The following is a 26,655-nucleotide window of genomic DNA, read 5'->3' as shown; positions in this document are numbered from 1 at the left end:
TACCAAAACCCAGGGCCACTACTCACACCTCACCTGACAGCAAGCCAGGCTGTGTGGTTGAAATGTTGTTCTATATTTTCAATTTTCTCAACTAGAATACAAAACTTTCTCCTTGCAGCCCAATCAGTCAAGGCAATCTGATATGGGAAAAGAGGGTGGGATCTGGAGGCAAGAGACTGAATCTGTTTCAGCCCTGCCACTCCTGGGTAAATCACAATCCTACCTCTCAATTTTCTTAAACTGCCAATTGATGGGCTGCATATCACCTGCCCTATTTCTTCAAAAAGTCCTTGTAAAGACTTGGTGGGATCCTGTGTGCAAAATAAAACATTAAAAGTACTTCAGAAATATTATTATTGTTACTATTACTGAACACCATCAATGTTTAAGACATGAACCTGGAAACTTCAGAGGATAAAAGAGGTGTGAAAATAATAAAATGTTTAGGATACTCCAGTCTGGTTGGACAGAGCTCCAATCCCTGCATTTCTCTCCAGTCTCATCTTTCTTTACTCCAAACTCTGGTTAGATTGAGCTATAGGTCATTGGCTTCTGGAGTTCTCCATCATCTCTCTAGACCCTGGGTCCTTGTGCCTTCTGCTTTCCTGCCTGAACCACCATTCACTCTCTTCCCTTCTACCTTTCTCTTCTCCTCTTCTAGCGAGCTCAGCTCCCAGAGCTTAACCTGACCAGTCCCCACTCCACATCAAGTCTGAGATCAGATCCCACGGCACCTTGGTCTCGTCTCTGGCATTGTATTCCCAACACAAGACCACATTGCCCATTTTCACATCTGTGTACTCCCTGGGAGCCAAGAAATGTGTCCCACTCTGTAGGGTGGGGTTCAGAGTAAGTACTGCATGAACATTTGTTGAGTAAGTGATAAGAAGCCAACAGTAGGAGTTAAAAGCTCAGAAACACACGCACCACCCTGAAGGTGGTAAGACCGGGAACCCTGGGACTCCTCATGGGCACCTCCTGGGGTGCTTCATGGCTCCAAAGGCCATGGAGAAGAGGGCAAGTGAGCCACACCTGGCAAAGCATGCTGGGACAAAGCCCCCATTGCTTGAGAAAATGAAACCAAAGTAGAAGTAAATTGGACAGACTGTACCTCTTACTCAGAAATACAAATCAAAAGACTCCGCCAAATATAAGAAAGAAGGAAACCAGACTGAGCTTTAAGTACAGTGCCCAAACTCACACACTGCCACATGCTATGGCTGCTGGGTGGTTTACACAAAGGGCTTCTAGTCTATGGTCAGTCCCAATTCCCCTTCAGTTAATACCTGATGGGACCACCAGCGGCCAGGTAATCTGCAAAAGAGACCATAGAATCCAATTCATGAAACACAGGCTAACTGTACTTATGATGGACCAAGTGCAGTGCTTTGCTGGGGGCCTTGGACCAAGGACAAACAGGACTCTGTTCCTGCTCACTGGGCTCTCAGACTTTTTGTGTAATGGACAGAAATACACAAAACCAACTGTGTTCACATGAGGGTTTTTAACAGTGGTTGCAAATTTTTTGTCACTCTTTCCAGCAAGGGGTGGGCTCTACGTTCCCACCCCTTGAATCTGGGTGCTTGGTGACTGCTGTGACCAGTAGAGTATAGTGGAAGTGATAGTACGTGACTTCTGAGCCTAGGTCTCCAAGCCAAGCAGCTTCTAACTGGTTCAGTTGAAAGGCTTATTCTCCAAACTCCCTCCTGGAACACGCTCATGGAAGAAGCCAGAGCCAGATGGAAAGGCTACATGTACACGTTTAAGATGACAGTGTCAGCTAAGATCATACTTCAAGTTGACCCAGCCCAAATGCCAGACACGAATGAAGGGACCTCCAGATTATTCCAGAACCCAGTGAGCCCCAGATGTCAAGGAACAAAGGCAGGCCATCGTGCTGTCCCTGTTTCATGCCACCTGCAAGCTTATTGAAGTGGTTTGAAGTTCCACAACAGACAAAAACCAAAGTAGTGCACAATGAGAAATGCCCTTGGGGCTCGGAATTCAGTCTGTCTGCAAAGTTGCCTAAGTTTTTGTTTGTTGTCTTCGCTTTGGTAAAGGCTCTAGTATGCACAGAGGCAGGGGGCGCTCAGCTCCTCTTGGCAGCTTTCCTCACAGCTGCTAGGTATTGCCCCGCTTGGCACAGGTGCATGTCCCCACCCTTTTCTTGAATTTGAGAGCCCATTTGTCCTTGGAGATCTGAGCAACTCCAGGACAGATGCTCCAGCAGCGGGGAGCCGCACACCTCTGGAATCACGTCCCGCACAAGCCTGGTGTGCCAGCAGGGCATCTGCGTGGTGACTGGCTCATGCTCTCGGCCACCTCATGACCTTGTTAGGAACCCCAGTCATGGGGCAGTGCGCAGCCATGGCTGCCGCGTGGAGGGGCCTTGCTTAGGCTTTGAGAATAAGAGCCCTGTCCATACCCGCCCCGCCCTGTGGGGGCAGGTTAGTGCTGCAGGGTCTTGACAGGTGGGCACCTGCCCCCTTCTGAGGAAGCTCCTCCTCCCCTGCGGCCAGTATCTGTGTTTTATGCCACACTGACTTCCTCACTTTGCTTCCTTGGGCCTGCGCAGGGGCTCGTCAGGACAGCCTCATTGTCCAGTGAGGAGCTGTGGGGACAAGACAGTGTGTCCTCATGGCATTTCTTCCTCTTTGTCCCTTAGTTTTATACGTGATCGTTTACAGCTTCTGTGGAGGAATGTCGTAGGAAAGCATCAGACTAGCACTCGGCCAGCATCCACTCCATGGACTCCATGGCAGGTGGTGTGCCAGGTGCTTTTATGTTCACTGCGGGAGATGGGGACACTTAGGAGCGGAGGACATGGAGGCTTATAAAGGAATCACTTGCTTGAGATCGTACCAATCTAAGTGACAGCAGGAGTGTGGCCTGTGTTTGTGTCCCAGAGCCTGACCTCTTTCACTTGGAGAGCCAACCCTGCTGATCCGGGGGCTCAAAGGCCGGGCTCGTGGGAGGCTTCCTGACATGTGGGAAAGCCCCGCTAGGTGCACGCAGAGCAGCTGCCTGGTGGCCACGAGGTCAGAATTCAGGAGCATTTACAGATGGCTGCTGCGTGTCCAGTAAACATGCCTCAGGTCCAGAGGCTGGAAGGCAAAGGACAGCCCGAAAACTGGTGCTCAGTCAGACCCAGAGCAGGGGCTGGGCCCCAGCCCGGACAGAGTGCACTCTAGCTACCTGGGCACTGACCGGACTTCCTCCCGGCCCCTGAGCTGTTGGCCCACACGGGCCACCTATTCTGCCACAGACCAGACAGCAGCCCTCACACTGACTAAAAGGGTGATTGAGAAATGACTTTTTTTTTCCTCATAAGACAAGAAAACAAAGACCACGCACAGTTCTTTTCCTATTTGTGTCATCTGTCAGGAGACCCATTGCTTGTTGGGGAAACAATGAAAAAAAACCCCAATTCAGATGAACCAAACCACTTCATTCTGAATAAACTAGACGTGCTGAGAAACAGAGACAGAAAGAGACACTAAGGAGGCAGGGCAGGGAAGAGTGAGGGGCAAGGGGCGCCTGTCTGAGCGGGCGGGGCTCTGTGGGGCGCAGCCTGCCCCTCCATCCCATCCTAGCCTCAGAAAAGATGTTTTGTAATGTAGGGGGGGCACAGGGAAGGCAGTATAGCACAGAGAAGACAGGTAGTGACTCTACAGCATCTCACTACGCTGAGGGGCAGTGACTGTAATGCGGTATGTGGTGGGGACTTGATAACGGGGGGAATCTAGTAACAACAATGTTGCTCATGTAAGTGTATATTAACACCAAAAAGAAAAAAGATGTTTTGAAATTGGCGGTTTCTTGAAAAGTTGAACACACATGTACCATGTGACCAAATAGTTCTATTCCTAGGTATCTGCTCAAGGGAAATGAAAACATCTGACCACAGGAAGTACTGTCCATGGAGGTTCAGATCAGCATTGTTCAAAAGAGTCTCAAAGTGGAAACAATTGCAATGCTTATGAGCTGACAGGTGGAGAAACAGAATGTGGCAAGTCACACAGTGGAGTAACTCCTCCAAAAACTAGGAACGCACTCCTGAAGGGGCTGCGACGTGGACAACCCTCAGACACAGGCTGTGCAAGAGAAGCCAGATACAGAGGACTACAGACTGGGGTCCCAGTTCTATGAAATTCCTGTAAGAGGCAAAACTAGAGACCACAAACAGATCCATGGTCGCCTGGTGTGGGGGGTGGGAATGAAGCATTCCTGCACAACAGAACTTTCTGGGGTGAAGGAAGTGTTCTAGAGCTGGGTTTAGCACAATTGTATAAATTTAGTAAGACTCATTAAATGACCTTAATATGGGTGGATTTTATGGTATGTAAATTACATTTTAGTAAAGTGTTTAAAACAAGTTGTTCTGCAGGTTGTATAAATCTCAGGTACCTACAAACCAAGGGTACAGAGGAAAAGGCCATGATGTTCAGCACCAGGATGGCTGAGAACACGGGAATATTCCAAGAGCATCAGTGTTACAACTGGGTTAGCAAGGGCCTGCTTGGAAAGTCTGAGAATATTAAAATCAGCTTAAAGATACATTTAATGTTAAAGGTTTATATAGCAGGCAGCAAAGGTACCACCCTCGTTATTTTCAGAGGTAGCATCCATACACAGAGTTAAGAAGTCAGGGGTGACCGAAGGTGCATTGTTTTAAGAATGAATGACATTGTAGAAGGTGAAATGTATGCCTGTCAGAGTTGGTATGGGCAGCTGGACTGGCTGTGAGTAGAGTCCAGGGTGGTAGTATTTATGTATTAAGGCCTTGTTTGCCGGAACATGAGACCCTGGACAAGGGATGACATGGTGCTGTAGAAGGAAAAGAACCCCAAAAGATTCCCTCACCCCGACAAGACAAAACCCTATGGCTTTGGATGGCGACAGATGCCTCAATGTTTTCATCTGTAAAATGGGCTTACTGCTGCCTCGCATGGAGTGTGGTTCTGACTGAATGAGAGAATGGGAGGGAAGCACACACTCCCAAGGGGAAGACCTATTCCATTGGCTGAGCCTTCTGGGGACCCCACGGCAGGGAGTCCCTGGGACAGGGCTGGGGCTGGAGGTGTAACTTACCAACATTCACAATGCTTTCAAAGGAATCAAATCACATTTCCTTCCAGGGAGTATCTCTGGGCCCAGTTCCTAAGCAGCATTTTACATGTCTTTCATAGTTAAGTGGAGTAAAGAAGGGTAACGAGCTGTGAGTCTACGGAGTGCGTCCCTCTCCCTGACATATGTCCAAACACCAAATGAAGCAGAGCATCTACAAAGAGATGCTGTGGAAAACAGTCCTAAATAAAGTTCTAGTCTCAGTTTGTCTCACTCATATATGCCTCCCCCAGCTGGCTCCAGCTGCAGAGTTGCAAAATCCCCTGTTGTATCCCAGATGTTCACTGATGAGACGGGAAAAGTGTCCATGAGACAGGGGGAAATGTGTGTTGTAGATCAGCACCAAAAATCTTCCCTTTCTTCCTCCTTTAAAAAAATGTGCATCTTCCCTGTAAAGGACTTAAGATACAAGTATGGAAAAAAAGGAAAAAAACACCCAAAACACCACCCAGATATAGTCATACTTAACATTTGGGTTTACATTGCTGCAAGCCTTCCTATGTATTGATCTAGTATGATGCAACGTGTGTCCCACCCCTGGAGCAAGACTACCCCAGTTCAAACCCTGTTGCTACCACTCACGGCTGTGTGGCCTGGTCATCAGGGAAGATGATCAGAGGTCCTGTGAGGGGCAACTGACTTAAATATATAACATGCTCAGAACTGGGCATGGTATAGGACTAGTGGTCAAAAAATAAGAGGGACTGCCCCAGAGCAGGACATGCTTATCATGCAACCCCGTGTCCCTGCATGTCCGTGCATGTACAAGCCCATGCACTTGTGTGTGCATGCCTCCTGATATGTAAAGCCCTGTGTGGAGTGTGTGGATATGTGCCATTCTTGTGCCCAAACACTAAAAATATAATCAAACTATAGTAATCTGCTTTTTCCACACAACCTGTCATAATGGCGTTTTCATGTAAATCAATACAGCCTGCATCACCATTTTGGGGGCTACATGGTGTCCTAGTGGACAGATGTACCACACATGTCACTTTCTACCTACCAATCGCTTAGGTTGTTTATATAATCACTTTGATTTGTATTTATGAGCTGCCTCGTAGATGTCACAGAAATTTAAGAGGAAGTCATGAAGGATTAGAAAAGCAGTAGTCCACTAGATCAAACCAAGGCTGTTTCCCGTCCCTTTGAACCTCCTGTCAGTGAAGTGGCTTATTCAGCCCACTCAAGTCTAGTTATATGATCTCAGTCAGGGCCTATCATTTAATACCTGCTTAACAATAAAAACAGTTTGAATACAAAATGTATTTAACAAAAAGACATGATTCTTTCAAAATAAAAATCAGAGACACCTTTACAACTTCCCTTCCAACTCCACAGATGGGGTGGCCCCTGCCGGCGGTGGGTCACACGCTGCAGAGCTGCATGAAAACCTCAGGTGAGGAAGCGTGAGCTAAATCTGTTTTCCAGTGAAGGCGGACAGGTGAGGTTTGTGCAAGGCTAGAACCCCAAGCGTCACAGTCTTTACCATCACACACAGTTCAGTCGTGAGTCTTTACCGGCAGGGTCTGGAGGGAGCCGGTTCTGGGTCAGTTGCCTGATGACCGGCGTGTCCACAAACTCCAAGGCGCACAGCTTCGGGCCACCGTCACCGCAGGGTGCCTGCTCCAGTTCCAGCACTACGATGGTGTTTGGGTCCGATGTCTTCAGGATGTTCTGTGGCACAAACAAGGTCATCTGGGGGCCCCGCGCTGGCCAATAGCGGCCAAGGTTAAAGCCGTTAATCCACACCTGGCCCTGGAGAGAGAGGAAGACAAAACTATCAATCTCGGCCTAGCGCTGAGGCCCGAGGGCGGAGGCAGGATGGGCTGTACGGGTGCTGTGCCACCACAGCGAGGCCCAGGCCCCGGGGGCGCTGCAGGGCCTCCCGCAGGAGCCCAGGTGACTGGCCAGGTTGGCAGGGGCGGGGCGCGAGAAGTAACAAGAAGCTGCCCCAGGACCCACACTCCTGCTTCAGGAAAACACAGGTTAGGACCCTCGGCCTGGCTTCATCAGCCAGTCACCACTGGACGGCGCTGGCAGTTCTGCGGCTTCTGTAGTTCGGCCCAGGGAACGCTGCCCACCACCCCCGCCCTGAATGGGCCGTGCGCTGGGACCTGCCGGTCTGCCTGCTCAGGGAGGTGGCCCCCCTGTGCTCGCCTTGCCTGGAGGGGTGTGCCAGGGCAGAGCCGGCCAGCGGCCTGGGAATGCAGGTTCCCAGACAAGCACTCAGCAGGGGAGGGAGAGGGGTGCCCACGTCACTTCGCTGCTCTCTCCGTCCTCACACCAGCATCAGAGCTAGGGTGGGGGCTCCATGTCTGCTTCAAGGTGCAGAGGGGTGCCTACAGCTGCACCTACAAGGTGCAAGGGGGCAGCTGCTTCCACTATCAAACCAAGAGCCAAGAAACTGCAGAGGGGCTGTGTCTGGATGTGTGCTAGGATTTGCTCACAGGTGGACTTCACAGTTGGATGGATGAGTGGAACGTCCTACTAAAAAGGAAGAGAGAAGGGGGCAGAGAAAGTGGAGAGGAAGGGAGGAAGAGGAGGGAGGGAAGGGCAGGTGGAGACAGTGCTACCCACTGGGGCCCAGACATGTCCGGGGCCACCCTGCATGGGGTCCCTGCTGAGCCCTGGTCCCCAGCACTGCCATGGCCTCGGAGCCATCTGGTCACTTTCTGAGCTCCAGCTGCGCCTTTACTCCTGCTCCTCTGAACTTCCGACCTGGTTCAGTCTAAGGCCTGTCTGACTTACTGGCTGCCTGACCTTGGGCAGGTCCCCACTCAGAGCAGTCACCCCAGGGACATGTGAGGACAGCAGGAGCAGGGAGTGGCTTGCCAACCCAGCCCAGCAGAGGCAGTGCTCCGTGAGGCTGGCTCCCACCACCGAATTGAAAAGCTCCCGCGTTCACATGTCTACAACAGGAGCCAGTGGTGAAGAAGAGCTGCCTGTCTGTTGGATCCAGTCATTTAGAAAAAGGATGACAGTTTCACAGTTCTCAGAACTGTTTTACTCTTGTTTTTACCATGGGATATGCCATCTCAATCCATCCTAAAAGGCACAGGTAGTGGCAGCTTTACCAGGCTTTTATCAGGTGCAAATCTGCCAGTGCTTTGTTTTTGTAGCTCAGAGGATGGCACTTGACTTTTGTGGTTGAGGGAAGGTGGGTTTGGAGGCACATTAGTGACAGGGCCCTGTGGGCAGGCAAGGGGTGGGCAAAGGACTACTTGGGTGGCTGAACTTGCCCCTGAGATCCCTGAGGAGCCGACTCGACCAGCTTGGGAGGGATGATTAGTGCTCCTGCCTTGGATTATCTGATCTGGCCTCCAATTTCTGCTTTCCCAGCTCCTCCCACACCGTGGGAGGCCTGACCCTACTGTGAACACTCACAGCGGCTCCACTTTCTGGGCCATGCTGTTGACGGGTAGATGCAACTCCAAATCCTCGCCCTAGCTTGCTGATCGAAGCTGGTATTATTTGTCTGCTAGTCATTTCCTTAGCTCCGGACACCGCACATATCCATTCTAGGTATCTTTTCTCCCCCAGATTTGCATGGGTGGCCTATTTGAAGCCTTTGGCTCCCACGTGAACCCTGCCTCCTGGCTCATCCAGACGACACTGGAACGTGGGCGACTGTGCCTTGCACATTCCCACTATTCTCCCCCGGTTTCAGGGTTCCATAATTCTCCAAAGCTATGAACTTCTTCAGGACAAAATTCCCCTCCACTCTCAGCTCTACCAGAATGGGTGTTAAGCAAGGTTTATGGTGCTTGGCTGCCCTTCCAGGACAGAGGAATAAAGGACTGGGGAGGAGGAGTCATGGGCACATGGCTCCCAGATCACCATTCCCATGAGCTCTCTGCAATGTCAGATGGCCTCGGCTGCCTGACGTGGGAACTATGTGCACTGGATGTGCACTGGATGTAGCTGGCCCAACCCTCAAAATGTGGCCAGAGTGAGAAGGAATGGATTTTCACTTTTCATGAATTGAAATTCAAACATAAATAGGCATGTGTGACTAGAGGTTCCCCTACTGGACAGCAGAGTTCAACAGTGACATGCCTGCGACTGCACCATCAGACCACAGGCTTTCCGCCTCTCTCTGTCCTACTGTGACTTCTGGATGGAGTCATAGGCAGTGCTGTCAGACTGCTGCAGCCTCCCCACCAGCCTCCGGCTGCCTGTAATTCTAGAAGCAGGCCCCACACAGAGGCACAGCGGAGACGAGATGACGAGATGATGGTGTGTTTCCTCCAGCCCCCTTACCAGGGCCACTGCCCCGGCCTCCTCTCCACCCCTCTCGCCCCTGCTCATTTGTTCTCCCATTACTTTAACAAGCCTCACCTGTGCATTAACTCCTCCCCATGCCTGCGACTGTCCGCCAGACCTGAGGCCTCCCCATCAACATCTCCTCTGGAAGAAGGTCCTGGTGGCTCTCCTTAAGACCAGGCTTCCATTTCAAGTCAGTCTCCAACCCTTTAGTTTTCTTTTTCTTTTAAGTATTGTTTGATATTCACATCATGTGTTTGGTGACTGGTTTTTCAGTGATCTTCAGCCTGGGCTCTAGGAAGGGCAAGGCTTTGTCCTTGTTCAAGGCAAGATTCTCAGCCCTCAGCAGAGTGATATTCATTATGAGCCTAGCAACACCCCTTAGATAATGTTGGCTGATAATTCTGCCAGAGAAAAGATCTGGTGGAGAGCTGAAAAAGAAGCCCTCCTCAAGGAATTCTTTGTGCTCTTCTCCTCCCAACTTAAGTCCTAGAGAATACTGTTTCACTGGAAGAAAAATGAAACGTCTGCATTCCTCCTTGATAACACTGTGATTTCTAAAGAGTGATTTTTTTAAAGTGCTAAACAAAAAATCACTTTAAAGAAGTCAAACTAAAAAATATTTTGCTTAAAAATACAGACACTCTGGTTTTTGTTTCTCTTTAAAAAATTATGCCAAAATTGTTGGGGGTGGGGCATGCACATGTTGGTAAATATTATCTAAAAGTAGATCACACTCTTAATTATAATTACAGTACATCCCCTGGGTGAAGCATTTTTAGAGTGAACACCAACGGCTTCTGGGGCTTCCAGGGGATGTCCCAGCTAAAACAGTTCCATGACAAAGTCTGACTTTCTCTGACCACAGCTTGCCCTTTGGGAGACTCCCCACCCTTGATTATTATCAACAAGGTGACAATAGGTTCAATAAATGTTAGGTTCCTGGAAATGTGTGACCTACTTTGCTAATCAGACAGATGTGTGCCTGACCATTTAAAATTCTCTAGATAAATGCCATCCTCTCCTAAGAGCTTAAAGCAAAAGTTTCAATTCTGTTTTAAGTCACAGTTTAAACATTTTGAAATTTGGTTAGGAGTTCCTTCAAAATCAATGAACTTCAGTGAAATATTGATGTTGTCAAACTCTGAAAGAAGACATTTAGACCTTGAGGGACTCAAGACTTAAAAGACAGAGGTCACTTTCAAGGTGAAAAGGCTCTTTACACAATTCATGAGCAACTGTGATGCTAATTTGTGAGAAAGAAAGGAAAAAGAGGATTTTTCTTAAAAAAGGTAAAATTGTGAGGAGCTGGGTTAAATAAAATGTCGACTCGATCTCAGGGCAGTACATAGGAGCAAATTCATTCTCCCTCCCTTCAGACCCAAAGACCCAAAGCTGATGCAAATAATACTCTGCTTCCTCCTGGGTCTTAGAGCAATAAATAACTTTAGGGTTTCTCTGTATTTTAGGACAGACCCAAAAGGAATCAAAGCCATGAACATATAAAATATTAGCCTAAAAGATGAATCAGTTCCTCCTCTCATCAAATTCCAATATAAATTCCTTTCTTTCTCAACTCCCACAAGTTCCCTGTGGCTTGACCTTTTGTGTGGGGTACCTCATCTATAGCAATGGTCGTACTGCCCACATACCTGGAACAAAGCTGAGAACTGGTGAGTGAAAATCACCTCCAGGCAGCCATGTAGGACTTGCTTTAAAGTCCATACACTAGAAGCTATAGAGGACCCTTCTTCACTCAGAGCCTATGGACTCCTAGTTACACACAACTCTTGTGTTTTGTTACTACATCAATATATATTTGTGGAAAGAAGTCTGATGATCTAGTTTCCACGTTCACAGGGCTTGTGACTTGAAATGACAAATTAGCTGGGAAGATTTTGTAGGGGGTGAGAATGACTGTAAATGAGGCCAAAAGAGTTTTCAAAGCATATCAAATTCAGAATGAAAGTAGGGGCCAGCAGAACAAAGGCCTGTGACAGACTGAAGAAATGGCCACAGGCCTTCACAGCTCCCCTATCAAGAGGCAGGGTCTGTTTCTCCTTCCCTGGGAACTGGCTGCTCTAGTGACTTGTGGCCACAGAAGGTGGAAGAATGTGACATGTGAATTCTGACTCAGACCTTCAGAAGCCTCACACCACCGCATGATTGCTTTGAACCCTGCCAGTCACCCTGGACAAGCCTGGGTCAGCTTGTTGGACGACGAGAGGGACATGGCCCACTGTCCTTTGCTGCCTCAGTGGGCAGCCAGCTAACACCAGGAGCAGAGCCTCCTCGCTGACTGGAAGGGCATGCCCTGCTGGGAGCTGCGCCCAGTCAGCCAACACTCAGAATGACGAGCTGAGTAAATGGATGTTTTAAACCACTTGGTTTTGGACAGCTTGTTGCACAGCCAGTGTAACTGATACACACTGAGGTGCATCAGCACACTGCTTTTCAGAAAAGTAAGATGTTTATAAACCGAACTGGAAAATAGTAGAGTCGCCCTCTACTAGTTAGTTCCTCTTTCACTAACCAGCCACCAAACCCTGTCAGGGCTGCCTCAGCGGTGTTTATGCCTCTCTCACGGCTGTTGTAAAGGACTCAGTGAGAAGACACACGTGAGTGCTCAGCACAAGGATGGAAGTGCAGGAAGAAATAACATCACTAGTATTATTATTCCCCACACCAGGACCCTCCCTTCCATCCCATCTGCTACCCTCAAGCCCCAGCTTCCTTCTTTCTCCCCGGACCTCTTCTCCAGCAGGTATGGGAGGCTGAGGAGGAGGAAGAGTTCTGTTTTATATGTGTGGGGTGGAGGTGTGAGACCTCCCATGGCAGGGCCACAACTGGCAGGTGGGTGTGGAGCTCTGGGTCCTCGAAGACACCGAGCTAGAAATTTGGGTGTCACCCACACATCTGCAAGGATGACATCCCCTGAACGTGTTAGAGGAAGGCCCAGGATCAAGTCCTGCAGAGGCAAAACAGCAGCTGAAAGAGAAGCCTGGGAAGGAACAAAGAGGCGAAAGGGAAACCAGAGGTTTAGTCACTGGCATCAGGAGGAGTTTTAAGGGGGGCAGTGGCTACCCATGTCAGGTGATCCTTGCCAAGAGGTCAAGTAAGAGGAGACCTGAGAAATGTCTGGAGGCATACCACCATGTAGGTGCTGGTGGCCCTGGCAAGAACAGCTTCAGTGGCGTGTGGGAGCGGAAGGCAGGTCCTACCCATCGCCCTCCACCATAGACTGAGTTCTACCAACTGAGTCCTTTCCCTCACAGCTCCAAACCTGGGACAGGCCCCTCACCTCTGTAGTCCCCTAACAAGCACTGAATGCATACCTTTCACTCACATTGAGACCCACCTACCGATTTGTATAGAGTTCTACATTTAGATTCAAGCCTGAAAGGCCTTCTATGGGATGGCCATGAGGTCTGGAAACATAAATGACATTATTTCATTGTGTTGAATGCAGCTTTATTCTTTTGCCATGTTCCAGACTTTACAGCCACCTCTTTGACGGCCAAGAGGACATAGTGCCTCTTGGGTGATTAGAAAGTACTTGAGACTGAACATCTGATCCCCGCAATGTACTCTCCTCCAAACTCTGGAGTCCTCCTAGACTCCTTTTTCTCAAATTCCACACCCAATTCTTCAGCAAAACTTGCCTTTTCTTTTGCATACAAATCTTGAACTTCCCTCCATCCACCAGCACCCAAGTGCAGTTTCTCACAAAATTACTACAACAGTTTTCCAGCAGGAATTCCTGCTTCCAGTCCTGCCATCCCTCATCTAGTCCTCGCTGAGAGGTAATGTTTTAAATGTAAATCATTTCTTTCACTCTCTGCTTACCACCACCAGCGGAGCACAGAGAAGCCAGTTCATCATTCCCAGCTGACTTGGTGCTCCCGGTCCCCCAACTCCTCATCTCCTGTGCCCTCCCTCCCCTGCTCATGGCATCTCTCTTGCTCTGGGCCTTTGCACTTCACTGTTCTCTGGTTCTGAAATGTTCCTTTTCTAGTTTTTTTTCCATGCATGACAGCCTCATTCGTCAGGTCTCACTCAATGGTCACCCCCTCCTAGAGGCATCCTTGACCACTGCACACACAGTGGTTAAAACATATGTCCACAAATTCCCCGACACTTTTCCTTTCAAAGGGAAGAATCTGACTCCCATCCCAACAACAGGGACAGGACTCAATGACTCTCTTTTAACCAACAGAATGGGGCCAAAGTGATGTGATGTGACTTCCAAAGCTAGATTATAAAAAAGGTCGGCTGGCTGTCTTTCCTGGATTGCTCACTCTGGGAAAAGCCACCTCTACGCCATGAGGACGCTCAAGTAGCCTATGGAGAGGCCCGTGTGGGGAAGAACTAAGGCCTCCTGCCAACAGCCAGCACCACCTGCCACCACGGTGTGAGCACCTTGAAGTGGATCCTGCCCCAGTCACACCTTCAGATGAAGCAGCCTGGGCTGACAGCTTGACTGTGACTTCAGGAGAGACCCTGACCCAGAACCGCCAGCCAAGCCAGTCCTAAATTCCTGACCTACAGAAATTGTGAGGATAATAAATGTTTATTGTTGTTTTAAGCCATTACATTTTAGGGTAGAATTTGTTATGCAGCAATAAGTAATTAACTACTATGCCATATAGCAGTATCTTTATCCCCACAGCCAACTTTATATTATATTATCACATTTATTTTCTTCCTAATTGTTACCACTATCAGAAATTATAGTGCTTAATTATGATGTCTTCCCCACTAGCAGTGTCCCTGTCTATCATATTCACATGCCAGCTACCAAACACTTCGCCTTTCTGGTACATTCTACACACTGTTGCCATATCCGATCATATCTCTTTGATACTTAAAAGCGCCCCTGGTTCTACAAAGTTCTCAAGGTAATATCCAAACTCTTTGGTACAACGAGGCCTTGAAACCACCTTTCCAACTGCGTTTCTACCACTCCCCTCCTGGCTCTTTCTGGGATATATTTTTTAATACCAACCCATTCTCCAGCTCTCTGGACACCAAGCAGGTGTCCAACAATTCAATTCTGATGACTTTTACCTAGAGTTGGTGTCACATCCCACAAGTTATAGGGCTCAGTCCCACAAGACTGCCTCACTTCAGACACCAGCCACAAAATCTGGGAACCCCTGTACTTCTGAATGACCAGCTACAAATCAGAGGTTGTGGAGGTGGGCCTGAAGGCTCCAGCCCTCTGATCACTTGGTACTTCCGGTGATCTTAGGCTGGGACTGGTCACCAGAGAGACCAAGTAATTAGAGGACTGGACATTTCAAGGGCATGATGCAAAAATAGTTTAAAAATAGAAGGGATTTTTGTCAGCCCTTTGTTATAAATTCTTTTGTTTTGTGATTGCTTATGTCTTAAAAGAGGGAATGCTTGCCTTTAAAAAATAATGTTGCTTTTAGTCAGTATTCTATTTTGATTCTTAGCTTTTCAAAGTATAATTCTGGTTGAGAAAAAGTGGGACATTTCCCCACCCCTCTCCACACTGTGCTATTACATACTCATGCCCACCACAAGTGGCCAAATAGTACAGGAAGGCTGCAGAGGATACTAACCTGAGACTTATCCACACTCACCAGAAGGACAGACAGCACAGACGTCACTGCATTAGCAGAACGTGACATCCTAGAGATGGCTCACAGGATGCAGCTGAAGCATTGGAGGACACTGCCTATCATAGGGGCCAAATGGTCAGATGGGAGCTCTGTGCAGACACAACACTGGCCTGTATCTCCTAGACAGAGCAAAATATGCTTGACCACTTCCCACTGAAATCCCAGCTGCCATTTGGGCATTTAATCAGAAAGCCACCTCTGACTCAAATAAAGCAGAGTAATCAGAAGTGATATTTTTAATCTTGTCAATCACCCTTATGAGTGATTCATTAAATCAGTAAATCAAGTTAGGTTCTTTATAGTAAGTAAAAAGCACAAGCCAAGAGGGGGACGGTGCCTTGAGAGGCGTCTCTGATGGAGGAGGACAGAGGAGGGTTAGTGTGCCTGGAGACAGAGCCTGAGAAATGACTCGAGACTCAGGGGTCATTTGGTACCCCCAACCCCACATCTCCCAAAGTGCTTGTTCTCCCAAAAGTCAGAACTTAGGGCCGTGTATGTGTGTGTGTGTTGCCAGGGATGGATCTTTTCTGCATCTGCTGATCATTTAGAACCTCAGGTGCTGGTCAGGTGCTGTCCTGGGACCAACCACAGCAACAGGGACCGCGGCTCTTCAGAAAATAACAGAAAACACATTTGCTCTGTCATATGCGTGATATATGTGTGTCTTCTGACCTTTGGACGTCCACAAATCCCATGGATGGGCTTTCTTACAAGTGTAATGCTTTACTGAGAGACAATTCACACACCATACACACTCATTTAAAGTGGATTTTAGAGCACTATAGAGCTGTGGACGATTGACTGTAGGGTATTCTCATCACTCCAAAATGAGGCCCTGACCCTTTTAGTAATCACTCATTTCCTCCCAGCACTGCCCTTTCCCTGCTCTAGGCAACCACAAATCCTCCCATGTTGACAGATTCACCTATTCTGGACATTTCATATAAATGGAATCCTACCATATGTATGGCTTGTTACTTGCCTTTTTCTTTCCATTTGCTTCTTTCATTTAATATGGTTTCAAGGTTCGTCCATGTTGTAAGATGTCTGAGTACTTCATTTATTTTTATTGCCAAATAATTTCCCATTAGATGGAAATACCACATTTTGTTTAATTCATTCATCAGTTGACGGACATTTGGGTTTTTCCACCTTTTGCTTGGTTTTGGATCATTTTGGGTGAATGCTGCTGTGAACATGTGTGCACTTGTTTTTGAGTTGACATGTGGACCAAATGGGCTTCTGGGGCCCCAAGCCCTCTGACATGTTCATAAATATCATATGTATATCTACTTTTCAAGCAGGAAGGTGCAGGATGTCCATCAGACTGACAAAATAAGTAAAGTGGCCCTGCCTAGACATTCAGCACGAGCTCCTCGCTGGCCTTGCAGGCCCTGTGCAATGCTGCCTGCCTTTCACATGGGTCTCCAGTCAGACCTGGGTCCAGGGAGCTGTTACACCGCTTACTTCTGCTCCTTAGACAAGATGATTGGCTCTCTGAGTCCCCACCTGCTCATCTGTAAACTGGACATCTGACAGGACACCCTTACACACACGCCTCTTCTGATGATTATGGAGGTGGTGTCTGTCAAGTGTTGAGCAGAAGACCTGGCTCAGAACTCCTGGGTGTGACACCTTCACGATCTGGCCAGTGTAAACTCTCACTGACCTCCAGAAACATCCCCTGCTTTTCCATTTCTGCGCCTTTGCATCTTCTGTTCTGCCACCTGAAATTCCCTCCCTGACAAGACTCCCTCTGATTCTGAGGAAGGGCCATCCCATCCTCAGGTCTATTTCAAACTCCATCTGAGCCAACAGGCCCTTCTCATAATTTCCATAACAGACATGTTCTCATTCTGCTCTGCATCTCCTGGGAGCTTGTTCTCTTGATGCACTAAACTGGGACCACCTGGTGAGCAATGATCTGTGTTCGGGCTTCTCATCTGCCTCGGCCCTGTGTCCACAGCACCCAGCAGATCTCCTCGTCCCGCACAGGGCTGCCTGAGGACCCACGCTGCTCCTATCTGCCTTCTTGCCAGGGGCTCGACAGCACAGGCATTTGGGCACCTGCTCACCTGAAAGTATCTACAGGACAACCAGGTCCAGGGAGGAGGGCAGGATGCCGTATAAGCTGCGGACTTTGAAACAATGCCCTTTATGGAGCTTATGACCTAGGGGGTGAAACCAAGGTGCTAAGCTAAGTGATGAAGCATCTTGGTGCTGAGTTCCAGTGGGGCACGGAGGAGGCCGCCCTTTCCTGGACTGCTGGTCTAGGAAGTGTTCACAGAGGATCAATGCCAGTCTGGACAGATGAATGTGTGATGATCAGGTGGGCAGAGTGAAGAATGAAAAAGCATGAACAAAGGAAATATATGACCCCGCAGGACACCAAGAGGGAGAATAGGAGGAGGAAGGAGGGAAGAAAGAGAGGGAGCATGGGAATAAGAGCAAGCCTGCCAGTTCAAGTGGGAAGGTCCAGGGAGGGCTGTACTTTGTCTTTAGGTGACAGAGCCCCTAGATATCACTTCTGGGCTACAACACAGTGGTTAGCAGAGAAGATGGAAAGGCTGACAAAATGCAGGATGAGAAAGCATGAGAACAGGGTCCTGGCCTGGAGGAGGAAGGTGGGGAGGGGATTTGGAGCTGAGACTTCCTCCCAGAGGCCACTGGGCAGGAAGTGAGGGTGGAGGCAGAGACAGGTCTGACAGGAAGCTGAGGAACAAAGGACTTAATACCTGATAACAGTCAGAGGGCGAGTTCCCCCACGGGAGGTGGTGGGGCAAGAGTGAAGTGGCCTGAGATGAGCGGCAAAGGCTAAGGAAAGCCAGCTGGGGGAGGGGGACCAGTTCTGGGCAAGTTGGGGGCCGGAGCAGCGTGGGGAGGGGATCGTGGCCTTGAAGAATGTTCTGGAGAAGCCCCACAGGCAGTGCTGAGTTACTGGTGAACCAGCAAAGGTGGACCTTCTCAAAACAGAGGATGAACAAAGAGACAGAGTCAAGAGAACCAGAGGCTTAGTGGCTTTTGCAGAAGGACAGTGGTGATGTCTAGGCTGCATAGGGTAGGACTGTGGCCTCGATGATGGAGAGTTTCAGGTCATCATAAGACCCAAGAGCAGGCTTGGGTGGTATGAGAGTTTGGGGAATAGAAGCACATGGCCAGAAAGAGGATAATAGAGCTGAAAACTCCAGAGGTATGTTCACCAAGATATACCACATTCTGGGCCAAAAAACAAGTCTTAATAAGTTTGAGAAGACTATGGAGCCATCAACATGATTTAATTTTGGAACATTTCTTATCACCCCAAAAAAGAAACCTCATACCCATTTGCAGTCACTCTCCCTACCTACCATCAGCCCTAGGCAACCATTAATCTATTTCTTGTCTCTATAGATTTGCCTTTTCTGAACGTTTCATATAAATGAAATCCTGTAATATGTGGTCTTTCATGTTTGTCTCCTTTTACATAGCATAATGGTTCTCAGAGTCCTTTACATTGTAGCATGTATCAGTAGCCTGTTCTTTTTTACTGTGGAATATTATTCCATTGTATGGATATACCACAATGTATTTATCCATATGTCAGTTGATGGACAGTTGAAGTATTTCCAGTTTGGGGTTATGTTAAGTAATGCTGTTATGAGCATTTGCATGTGAGTCCTTGGGTGGACATATGTTTTCATTGCTCTTGGGTACATACCTAGGAGTAGAATTGCTGAGTCCAATGGTAACTCTATGGTTAGCTCTTGAAGAAACTTTCAAACTGTTTCTGTTCCAAAGTGTTTGTATCATCTTACATTCCCACCAGCAATAGAAGAGGGTTCCATTTCTCTACATCTTTGTCAACATTTGTTATTATCCATCTTTTATTATTATAGCTTTTCTAGTGGGCTTGAAGTATTTCATTTGCACTTCCCTTATGATTAATGATGTTGAATATTAAGCATATTTTCATGTGTTTATCAGCAATTTGAATATCTTTTTTGATGAAATATCTATTCAAGTTCTTTGCCGTGTTTTGACTGAATTGTTTGTCTTCCTATTACTGAGCTGTAAGAATTCGTTATGTATTCTAGATACAAGTCCTCTATTACATATATGATTTGGAAATATTTTCTTCCAGTCTGTGGCTTGGATACTCATTTTCTTAATTCTTTTGAAGATAAAACATTTTTAATTTTGATGTTCAATTATTGTTTCCTTTAAGGAAAATGCTTTAGGCACTAAATCTAAGAAGTCTTTTCTCCTTCTAGACATTTCATAGAGGAATTAAATTAGAAATCAATAAAAAGAAGATACGCTAAAAAAGAACCCCACAAATATATGGAAATTAAATAACACATTTCTAAATAATCTATGGGTTAAATAAGAGATAGTAAGGGAAACCAGAGAATATTTTAAATAGAATGATAATGAAACTGTATTTCCATAAACATTTAAAAAGCAAAAAATACACAAGAGCATTTATTAAACACATGCCTCACACATCTTTTGTCCTGTTCTCTCCCAGCTATTAACATATTTTTTTCTCTTCTCCTTCAGAGTCAAAATTCTCAAAAAGAATGTTTATATTCAAGTAGAATCCATATCGATGTTCACGTGTTCATTTCCTTACTCCACACCCCTCAACTGCATGCAGTCTGTCTTGTAGATGCTCCATTCCACTGGCACAGTGATTCCCAAGGGCCCCAGTGACCCTGGTGCTAAATCCAGTAGAAGTGCTTTGGTCTGCATCCCACTTCTCCTCTCAGCTGTGTAAGTACCAGTCTCCCTCCTACCTCTTTGGTCTCTCCTCCCTCTCCATTATGTTTGTGTCTCTCAGAGATCAGCCTGACATCCTCTTTTTTCTCCTTCTGCATCCTCTCTCCTTAGAGGATTCATCCATCCCGTGTCTTCAACACTATCCATATGTCTATTCCCAGCCCAGATCCCTCTGAATTCCCCACCCATAGATCTAACAGCCCTCCTCCAATATCATCTCTCAGCCTCTCAAATTCAATCTGTCCAAATCTGAACTCATGGTCTTGCTCTCCCAGCCCAAGTCCTCTTTGGAAATTTCTTCTTCCGGTAAATGGTACCAATTGCTCAGCTGCAAACCTGGAACCTAAGAGTCATCTGGATATGTCCCTCTCTTTAAATGCAATGTCCCATATGCAATCCATCATTACATCTTATGGATTTAACTTCAAACACTTCTCAAATAGAGGTATCATCTCCATCTTGGCCACCATCACTCCAGTCTCTCAATGAAACTATGGTCCAGCCTTCTAGACAGTTTCCCGGAATCCACATTTTCCCTCACCCAACCCATTCTGCACACTGGGGTCATTCAGGCTTATTGCATCCCAGTTCTGTCCTGACACTCTCCTGCTTTAATGGCTTTCAACATAAAGACAAAACTTTAATGAGTTGGCCTATCCCAATCTGGTCTCTACCCACTTTATTTACTTTTTAAAAAATTTTTTATTAAGGTATGATTGATATACACTCTTATGAAGGTTTCACATGAAAAAACAATGTGGTTACTACATTTACCCATATCATCAAGTCCCCACCCGTACCCCAATGCAGTTACTGTCCATCAGTGCAGCAAGATGCCACAGATTCACTATGTGCCTTCTCTGTGCTACACTGTTCTCTCCATATGGTCTCTACCCACATTCAACCCTCTTCCTTGAACCATACTCCTCACCTGCACCCAGACATCCAGATTCTTTATCAGTTCCTCACACTTGCCATTGCTCCCCTCTAACCACAGGGCTTTTGCACATGCTATCCCCTCTGCTTGGAACATGTTTCCCTCCCTTTTTGCCATGTTAATTTCTCTGTATCCATCATATCTCTGTCAAGCATCACTTTACAGGGAAGCCTTCCCTAACCTCCCCAACAAAGTCAAATGTCCCAGTTATTATCAACCCCCATATCTCTTCCAGCATTGGTTGCAGCTACAGTTTTACCATTTAATTTGGGTGATTATATGATTTGGACCTCCCTCCTCAACTAGGCTGTAAGTTCCATGAGGGCAAGGACCATACCTGATTTTATTTATTATATCCGTTGTGCCTGGCACAAAGCTTGGGACATAATAGCCACTGAGAAATATGCTGAATGAATAACTGAATCATGGTGAGGTCATTGAGGATAAAAACAGGACTCAAAGTGGAGGGGATGACAGTGAAGGAAGACAATAAAATATCTTCAAAGAATAAAGGGGGTGACCAAGACAGAAGACGGCCAAGGAAGAGCTGACCCTACAGAGAATGGTGGATGCCCTGGGGGCACAGGGCTATATGAAGGTGGGGTACCAGGAGTACAGAGTGAGGCATGGACAAAGAGAAGCATGTGCTCCTAGAGATTCACCCCTTTGCCTGGAGCAGATTTTCCTCAGGATCAGGAGGAAGTGCCCCAACGGGGCTATGATTTTTCTTAAAGTAAACAGGAAAGCTGTCATTTGCTAAAGGAAGTTGTCCATCTGTGAAAATGGAGCAGAAGGTCCAACTTCAGGCTGGCCACTGAATCCCCCGAGACCTGCCATGGTTCCACTCCTGCAGAATGGGTAAACCAGCACAGAAAAGCCTTCACCTCCAAAGCCATGAGATGTCACACAGCATCTCCTTCGCAGCTTTTTGATTCTTTATCAGACACCAAAAAGTAGATGTTTGAGGCCTGAATTCAAGCACTGTCCACAAAGACACTTACCTTCGTCCATCCAGGGAACTGGATAAAGGTGTCCTGGGGCAAGTCTGGGATCCCACTGGGAATAGAGAAGTTCCCCACATAAAAGGCTGGGAGCATGTAGTTAGATGATCTTCGGGCAGGGGCTTGGGCGTGGCGGCCAGCAACACGGGCATCCAAGCCCCGCAGGCGGCTGCGCACTGCATCGTCAGCATCCAGCGGGAAGACCATCCAGTTCATGAGGATATTACCCCCAAGGGTCAGGTTAGAAACAAGACCCTGTGAAGGAGAAACAGAGCAGTGAGCCAGGCGCAGGTGTGGTGGGGAGGAGAAGGCTTCCGGTGTCTCTGCGCTCCAGTCCTGACTTCTTGGGGAAAGGCTGGGTGTGAAACACATGTTAAATGAGACTCAAACTGTGCGTCCACTGAGGTGGCACAGGCCTGTCTTGAGGACTGAGCTTGTGGCCCAGATCCCCAATCTTCACTGGTTCAGAGATATTGCTAGGTTGGACAAAATGATAGAATCTGAGGAATGGGAAAAGGAATGAGTGGGGGATACTAAGTGACATACAGTCCACCGCAGGTGGGGAGGGGAGGGGACAGGTCCTGCCCCTTACATACAACCAGGAGCAAGTCCTGATCTTGAGCTCCTCAGCAGCCCTCACGGAGAGGATGACACCTGAGTCCCCTCACCGGCCGTGGGTCTAAATGAGATGGCGTAAATGAAAACACCCTGATATCTGTAGAAGGATGTAAAGGATACTGGGGACGACGGTGAACCCAGACTCGTATTCTAAGGGGCTCTTATTTGTCCAGCAGGGGTGGGGGCTGGGGTGCCCATGGCTTTGCCTCAGAGCCTCTCTCTGCAGCTCCTCCAGCTTCCTCTTCCAGCCTCTAATGTGCAGAACTTCTCCACTCCCAGCGGGATCCCACATTTGTCCCAGGACACCTCTCAATTCTCAGCTTCAATTGCCCACTTAGTAATTCAGTAAACACATTAACCAGGCAGCTGTGCGCCAGGCTCATTGCTGGGTACTGGGGATCCAGAGACTACACACAAGGCTCCGTCCCTCTGTGGGTCAGCGTGATTTGTGACAGCCACGCAGGAAGTCATAATTATAGACTGAGCACAAGGACTGCAACAGGGCATTTCTACTGGAGGCAAAGGTGGCCCTGAGCGGCCATCCCAACGAATAATTACCCGCCCACTGAGCTGCCACCCGGGGTCAGGAGACAGTGCGATGCTTGTGCTGTTCAAGAGTCGCTCTCTCCCCTCTAGCAGACGGTCATCTACCCTTGGGAGAGCCTGTACTCAACACCTTTGTATCCCCCAAAGCACCCGCGTCTTGCACAAGTAGGAGCATAACAAATGTTTGTTGAATAATACTCTAAAAACAAGTATTTGGAAAACATATTTGAACTAGGAACCTGAGCTATAAGTAGCCAACAGACTGCAAGGTAGTACACCAGGGGAAAGGGCTCTCTGTAGCTCAAGGGTTTGTTGGGATCGTCCACACCCGACAGCACAGCAGACTGAGTGCTAAACTGGCTTTGTTGGCAAGGGAGAGCCTTTCGTGGGCCAGGCGGGCTTTTCAGGCCAAGGAAAAGCCCAGTGGAGTGCTTCCTCCTTCTCCTGCTCTCTAGAGGATGGCTGAACTCAAACCCAAGGGAACGGTTCTGTTTGCAAAGCCCAACTTTCTCATCACCCTAGAGGAAAACAGGTCTTCAAAATAACCCAACTTCAAGGCTGCAAAACAAATCAGGGTAGTTTCACTCATCAAATGTGGCCAAGTGTGTGTGCTTTTAAAAACTGCTTCTATGTCAACAGGGCTGGAGGGAAAGAATGTATATGTGAGTTTTTCAGTGGATTTGCAAAATCTTCCTTGGATGGCTTAGGTAGGGTCCAGCCTACCTTTGAACTACACTCCTGACAGGGAGGTTGGTCCTACCTTAAAATCATTGATATAGTGGCCGTAGTTCACACGCCCCATGTTCTCCACCAGAAGGTCCAGAGTGGCTCCAGCTTTCCCTGTTATGTTCAGAGTGATAACAGTATCTCGTGCAAGGATTCCCTGGGGGACCTGTGGGTTCAAAGCCCAGTGAGAATTAACTAGCATGAGAAGTTCAGCGGAGATGCAGGTGGCTCAGCTAATTCAGCCCTCATTTTCCTGCCTGGAAGTGTCACCAGACTTGGGAGGGAATGCTCTGATGGCCCGTCTTGCCCAAGTCACTGGCCAGGAGGCCACCTTCCTCCGATCACCACTTCCTAAACAGGAAAGTTGCCAGACACAGAAAGGTCTAGGTTGGTTTCCTCTGCTCTGGAAAGTTTTGCTGCACATCTATTTTTAACAGAAAAGGGATGGAGGCAAAAACTTCCAGGGGAGAATTTCTATAACCGGAACTGCTTTGTATTCTAGCAGCACAAAAGACAGTTATAAGTAGCTTCTTAACAACGTGGAGAGATGAGACACAATCAGATAAAAGAGATAAAATCAGAGTGTTAGGTGGAGTAGTGTCACTTCAAAATACCTGATATGGTGCATTAACCACAAAAATTACACAACAGAATGAGGGAAAACAACAGGTATTTTCACAGCAACATATTCCTAATTTTTTTAAAGGTGAGATGAAAAACAAAATTGATGTTACACTGACCGTAATTTACTGAGACAGCCCCTACACTGGAATCCAAGAAACAATTGCCAGTGGTACCCATGTAATTCTTAGAAATTTGCTCCCACTGAAATTAAAGCCACCAATGACAATGGAGTGGAAATATTTGGACTTAAAAATGTCTTGATCAGGAAAATCTCTTCATGTGCTTTTTCAGATGATTATTTCAGTGAGAGGAATGGAAACCTAAACTGTTTCTTCCACAAAGTTCTGTGTGTATTTTAGCTCTAATCTTCATGAACAAGCCCTTCAGAATGTAATTTCTCATGCAGCAACGAAGACACAGAGTTCAACGAACCACCATTCTGGCACGTGCCAAACGGACCTGCCCTCCAGGAGCCAAGAAGACATGGGTCACGTCTATGTCACAGCCACGACATGCTATGGTCAGAGGATGGCCGTGGACTGGGGAGGCCAGGAAGGCTTCTGAGAAGGCGGGGCCTTGAGCACAGCCCTCCACAGTTTTCCAGGGGGAGGGAGCATGGGTGAGGCCTCGTTAGTAAGTAAGGGGCACAGCTCAGGGACACCAGGAGAAGGCGCGGGGCTGGAGGTTGGAAAAGGGGGCGAAGGCCTCGAATGCCACATTACCAAGGGCAGCCCTCCCACCCCTGGGGTTTGGAGACAATTCTTACCCCATCCACGGAAACATAGGCCCGGTCATGGACTCCATTGAGGGGTGAAGAGAGGGGCGTGGGGTTACTGCAGTCTTGAGGAAGTGTTGTTCGGTAGAGCACAAACCCAAAATACTGGTTAGAAAAGGATGTAAGAAAAATACATCACTCTTGCTGTTCATTTTAAGAGAACTTGGTCTCCCTGGATCTGTGTGAAAGTGTTGTTTCTAAGCCATGAGGAATGAAACCCTTTTCTCTAGCCTCTGACAAAAACCCCATCTGAAAGGAGGGAACTAGCGGGAACATTTAGATCACAGAATAACTATGGCAGCAGCGAAATACAAGGAGCGCTCAAGGGTGTTTGAGCGACCTCGCCTCCCACACGAGGGAAGCGGGCCTGGCACACGGAAAGCAGTTTGCCAGAATCACTCAGGGGATCCTATCATAGCCATCAAAAGGTTATTTATACAACCTCAAAAAATAGAGCTCCTTCCCAACAAAAAAGGACAAACAACAACAAAGCCAAGAATGTTTGGTACAAAAATCTCCAGGTTCTTGGCCTAAATCTGCTCTAACATAGAAAACAAGAGTCAATCAGAAACTGTGTAGAGTGCAGCGGGGAGTGGGTGGAGATAGTGAGAGGTGGGGGTGTAACCAGTTGCCAAGTCAGAAAATACTGTTAGATGCTGGGATCCCTGGTCTGAAAGGAAGGCCCTGAACAGCCAGCATCGGCGGCACAGCACCCACAGCCCTGGTTAGTGGCTCTCCTGCCGTGGACCTTGCCACGGGATGCTGGCTGGAAGCCCGAGTCACAGAAGAGTGTCCCAACAGAAATCCAGCATGACAGGGGAAAAGGTCCCCACTTCCAGGGCCTGGGGAGCAAGGAAGTGCACCTGAGGCAGGTGGGAAGGCGATTTGCAGGAGCTGACCCAAAGAACGGCAACCTTATTCCTGTGTGGCAGGAAGGGCTGACCCCCAGGAATACCGCGGGTGCCACTCAAAGCTTCCAGCCCAAGGGGGCCTCCCTCCCAGACCCCACATCTCCTACTATCTTGTGTTTTTCCCTTTGGAAAGTCTCCCAGGCGGTAAGTCCTAACTCAGAGGCTGAGGACCTTTGTGAAGGGCACCCAGGTGGGAGCGGAAGCCGTGGTGTTCCATGCAGAGGTGCGACTGGGCCCCGGCGCTGCGCCCATCCCTGTGGCGGGACCCTCCCTGGTTTCGCTGGAAATGAACCTGCATGCGCTCACGCCAGACCCAGAGCAGCCAGGGCCGGGGAGCCCCACCCAGCCCAAGGACCCTGCCTGGGCCAGAGATCAGGAAGCAGAGGGGTCAAGACAGAACAATGACTGCAGTGTCTATACATCATCCTGGAATTCACTTCCCAGGTTCCAGCTGCTCTGGGGTCTGTGTCTTGTCTGACGTGCTCACGGGCCCCTCAGGTTTTATTTCATGGATGAAGACATGGACAGCCAGTGTGCGCTAGAACTACAGAAATAACTACCCAAGGTTAATGAAAAAAGCAGGCCAGGGAGCTTATTATGCATTTTATTTATCACAGACGAGAGTCGTTGGAATAAACTCACAAGTGTAAAAATAGCAACTGGAGGCAAAATAACACTAACCTGAGATACGCTATTATTAATGTCACCATGTTGTTCA

At 47.9% G+C, this 26,655-nt stretch overlaps 1 protein-coding gene across 2 annotated transcripts in view; it reads right to left on the bottom strand.

Annotated features, from left to right (window-relative positions):
- Positions 1-4,543: 4,543 nt before the first annotated feature.
- GLB1 (galactosidase beta 1) overlaps positions 4,544-26,655 on the bottom strand; it is an 86,240-nt gene continuing 64,128 nt past the window's right edge. For both annotated transcript variants that reach the window (XM_036892134.2, XM_057492493.1), the window contains exons 13-16: positions 25,018-25,131; positions 23,662-23,793; positions 21,738-21,992; positions 4,544-6,885 (exon numbers count right to left, since the gene is read on the bottom strand). In XM_036892134.2, coding sequence (XP_036748029.1) covers positions 6,619-6,885; positions 21,738-21,992; positions 23,662-23,793; positions 25,018-25,131 — 768 coding nt within the window. In that variant the 3' untranslated portion in view covers positions 4,544-6,618. The remainder of the gene's footprint in view (positions 6,886-21,737; positions 21,993-23,661; positions 23,794-25,017; positions 25,132-26,655) is intronic.

This window comes from Manis pentadactyla, chromosome 14, assembly GCF_030020395.1.
Source record: "Manis pentadactyla isolate mManPen7 chromosome 14, mManPen7.hap1, whole genome shotgun sequence".
In the NCBI taxonomy this organism is placed as follows: domain Eukaryota; kingdom Metazoa; phylum Chordata; class Mammalia; order Pholidota; family Manidae; genus Manis; species Manis pentadactyla.
The sequence above is the reverse complement of the archived record's forward strand: the minus strand, read 5'-3'. Positions and strand labels throughout refer to the sequence as shown.